Source organism: Vombatus ursinus, unplaced genomic scaffold, assembly GCF_900497805.2.
Source record: "Vombatus ursinus unplaced genomic scaffold, bare-nosed wombat genome assembly UNPS02014797.1, whole genome shotgun sequence".
NCBI classification, from domain to species: Eukaryota; Metazoa; Chordata; class Mammalia; order Diprotodontia; family Vombatidae; genus Vombatus; species Vombatus ursinus.
Genome location: NW_020954575.1, coordinates 14834626 through 14837830, shown reverse-complemented (window position 1 = coordinate 14837830; position 3205 = coordinate 14834626). Strand labels below are relative to the sequence as shown.

At 43.3% G+C, this 3205-nt stretch overlaps 1 protein-coding gene across 1 annotated transcript; it reads left to right on the top strand.

Moving 5' to 3' along the window:
• The first annotated feature begins 1340 nt into the window (after positions 1-1340).
• LOC114049126 (transmembrane protein 14A-like) lies at positions 1341-2170 on the top strand. The gene is given in 2 exon segments (XM_027870306.1): positions 1341-1383; positions 1740-2170. Coding segments are annotated over 2 exon segments (474 nt in total).
• The last annotated feature ends 1035 nt before the right edge of the window (positions 2171-3205 follow it).

Below are 3205 nucleotides of genomic sequence, written 5' to 3'. Positions count from 1 at the left end.
GAGGAAGAGGGAAAACCCTGGTGGATAATGGTCCCCTCACACAGGTCCACACACTTATTGCTACCCTTATGACCTTGGCCCAAGTCACTTTCACTTTCTGAGCCTCATTTTCCTAATCTGTAAAATGGTGAGGTGAACTATGTAATTTCTAAGATCCCTTCCAGCTAGGACTGGACATCCTATGCTCCTTTGAAAGCAGGGTTCATTTTCTTCTAGGAATTCCTTGTTTTAAGTTCTAGATGGAATCCCTTGATAGCCCAGCCTACTGAATCATCCCAGCCTTCCGGGTTAAACCCCCCCCCCCCCCCCGCCCCGTCACTTCTGACCTCTCTCAACACTTGTTCCAGGTACTTCTCAATTCTCTGCATTAGGATGACCAGTATCTCCACAGTTATTGATCCCTTACCCTGGCCCTAGTGGTACCAAGGCTATTCCTAAATCCACAAGTGTTTGGGAGAGGGAAAGGACTTGTTTTACCATGTTACACGGATGTGAATCCCTGGGGACCTCACTTTGTGATTTGTCCCAAATAGGTGAGCACTTTGTCCTTCTGATGACAGGCAGTGGAAACAGGGAGTTTATCTTTGGTGCCAAAGAGATTTAATTTCTTTTTTGTTGTTGTTATTTGTTTTGTTTTGTTTGCTAGGCGATAGGATTAAGCGACTTGCCCAGGGTCACACAGCTAGTAAGTGTCAAGTGTCTGAGGCTGGATTTGAACTCAGGTCCTCCTGACTCCAGGGCCAGTGCTCTATCCACTGTGCCACCTAGCTGCCCCCTAAGGAGATCTAATTTCAAGACATTATGTGACTCTGGATAGGTCACTTCTCAGTGACTCAGGTAACTCTAATACTCTTATAGACAGCTGCTGATTTGTATGAGGGATTCCCTACATGAATGAAATCACAGATCTTGAATCCCCACCCTGCCGCACGCCCCCCCCCCCAAAAAAAAGAAAAAGGAAAAAATGAGCGCATTGACCCTAACTGGGACATGTTATATGCAGCTCCCTCTTCACATCCCACAGGAACAATCGGCAGTGAATAGAGATCCAGGTTTCTAAAGCATCGTAGTCACCTTACACCAAATTCCAATTCTCACCAAACTTAGTGCTCAGGTCTGGCCATTACTTTGCAAGAGAGACCTGGTGATGCCAGAGAAGACCCAGAGAAAAGCAACCAAGATGATGAAAGGCTGGAGTGGGCAAGGGTAGCTCATAGGAGTGGAGATTAGAACAACGAAGGATGTTTTCTTCTGGATAGGAGAAGGTTGAAAGCAGGTAGCCTAGAAAGCCACAATGAGGTTTTAGCATCCCTGACTGCTGCGTGGAATCAGTCTGTGGGATGGCTGCGTGGAATCCTGCTGCTGCGCAGGTGGTCAGGGAGAGTCAGGTATTTCAGACTCCTCTGCCCCAGCCCTGAGGAGAGCGAATTCTGTGCACAGGCTAATGTCAAGCTTCCCAACTCCTACCAGCAAGAAAAGAGGTTGAAACAGAACAAAATGAATACCAAAAGGCTATTGATTGTGACTTATTTATAAATACCAATCTTAGTCAAGTAAAAGCAGTCTCCTAAGGCTCTTCTTCCATACTGGTACCCCATTTCCAAACTGCTTTATTTCTGTTACCTTAGTTTGCAGCTATCTTTTACTAGAGAGACACCATGGCATAGTGAATAGGGCACTGTGCTTGGAGTTATTAGAATCTGGGTTCAAATCCTACCTCAGAAATGTACCATCGGCAGAGACCAGAGAGAAGCAGCAGGAGGAGGAGGGAAGAAGGAAGGGAGAAGGAGAGTTCAAAGGGAGGCGGGATCGGCTCCAGGGTGCAAGACGTGTCACTGTTGACTATTACTGGATTGGTTTTGAATAGGCTGGCATAATAGTATCTGAAGGCTTTCTGGTATATCATTGCAAAGGAAGCATTTTATCTTTGGTTGCTGGTCTTTTCTTTGGCTTATTGGCGGGTTATGGATCTTACCATATCTCCTGTGACCCCCGAGATGTCAAAATGTCACTATTCACTACCTTCTTTCTAGCCACTATCATGGGCATAAGGTTCAAGAGATCCAAGAAAGTAATGCCAGCAGGGATTGTGGCTGGCCTAAGCCTCTTGAGGATTTTGAGACTCGTCTTAATGCTCATATATAAGAATCCCCAGATACCAAGGACTTAATTCCCATCCTTCCTCCACAGCAGACTAAATACGTTCTTTGTACTTGAAAGATAAATTTCAACAAGAAATATCAAGCATCTGTAAGGAAAAAGATAACAGACTGACACTTCTCATGTTAGCATTAGTTTGCAAACTTTTTTTTTAACCAAAAAGGTTTTCAGTTGTTTCCTAGTTTATAATCATTGTTTCCTAAAGAGTACTTAATGAATCATGTCTCATTGATCCTCATTTCCCCTCCTTTTATTTATCACTATAGAAGGTGTAAAGTCATTGTCCACCGTTATAAATTTTAAAAGTCTTTTGTATTTGTTTATTGAAAACTCCAAACCCTGAGTCACCAAACAAAAGTTTACATGGCAATAAAACTTGTCAGTTAATAGGATGCCTTATGTATGGTTTGACTAAAATACTGATTGTCCTAGTCTCTGTCTTACAAGCTGCACAGGAATTACGTGTGTCCTGAATTTTAAACTTCATTCTGCCCTCTGCAGACACTGAATATAGGAGCAGAGTGTAACTAGTATTCAAATAAAAGTTCTTCTATTAAAAAAAAACAACAAGAAAAAAGAAATGTACCATCTGTGTGACCCTGGGCAAGTCCCTTGAATTCTCTATGCCTCTGTATTCTTATCTGTAAAATGAAGGGGAAAGGACCCCTGATGGCTCCTAATGCTGTCTGCTAACCCTCCTCCCCTCCACAGGCCCCCTCAAGGTGAAAGGCCCCCTAAGGTTTAGTGGAGCAGAGGCCCACCCAGGTGGTCAGGGTTTGATTCCAGCTTTAAATCTATGATCCTACAGCTCGTTACTTGCCCTCACTCTCACCCTTACCCTAACCAATCATCTGCCGCATCTTTTTATTTCCATCTCTGCGATGTTTTTCTTAGTCCAAGTGACCACCACCTTAGTTCAGTTCCTTATCACTTTTCTTCTTTAATTATTGCAAGATTGTTTGTTTCCTTCCTTCTTTCCTTCCTTCCTTCCTTCCTTCCTTTCTTTCTTTCTTTCTTTCTTTCTTTCTTTCTTTCTTTCTTTCTT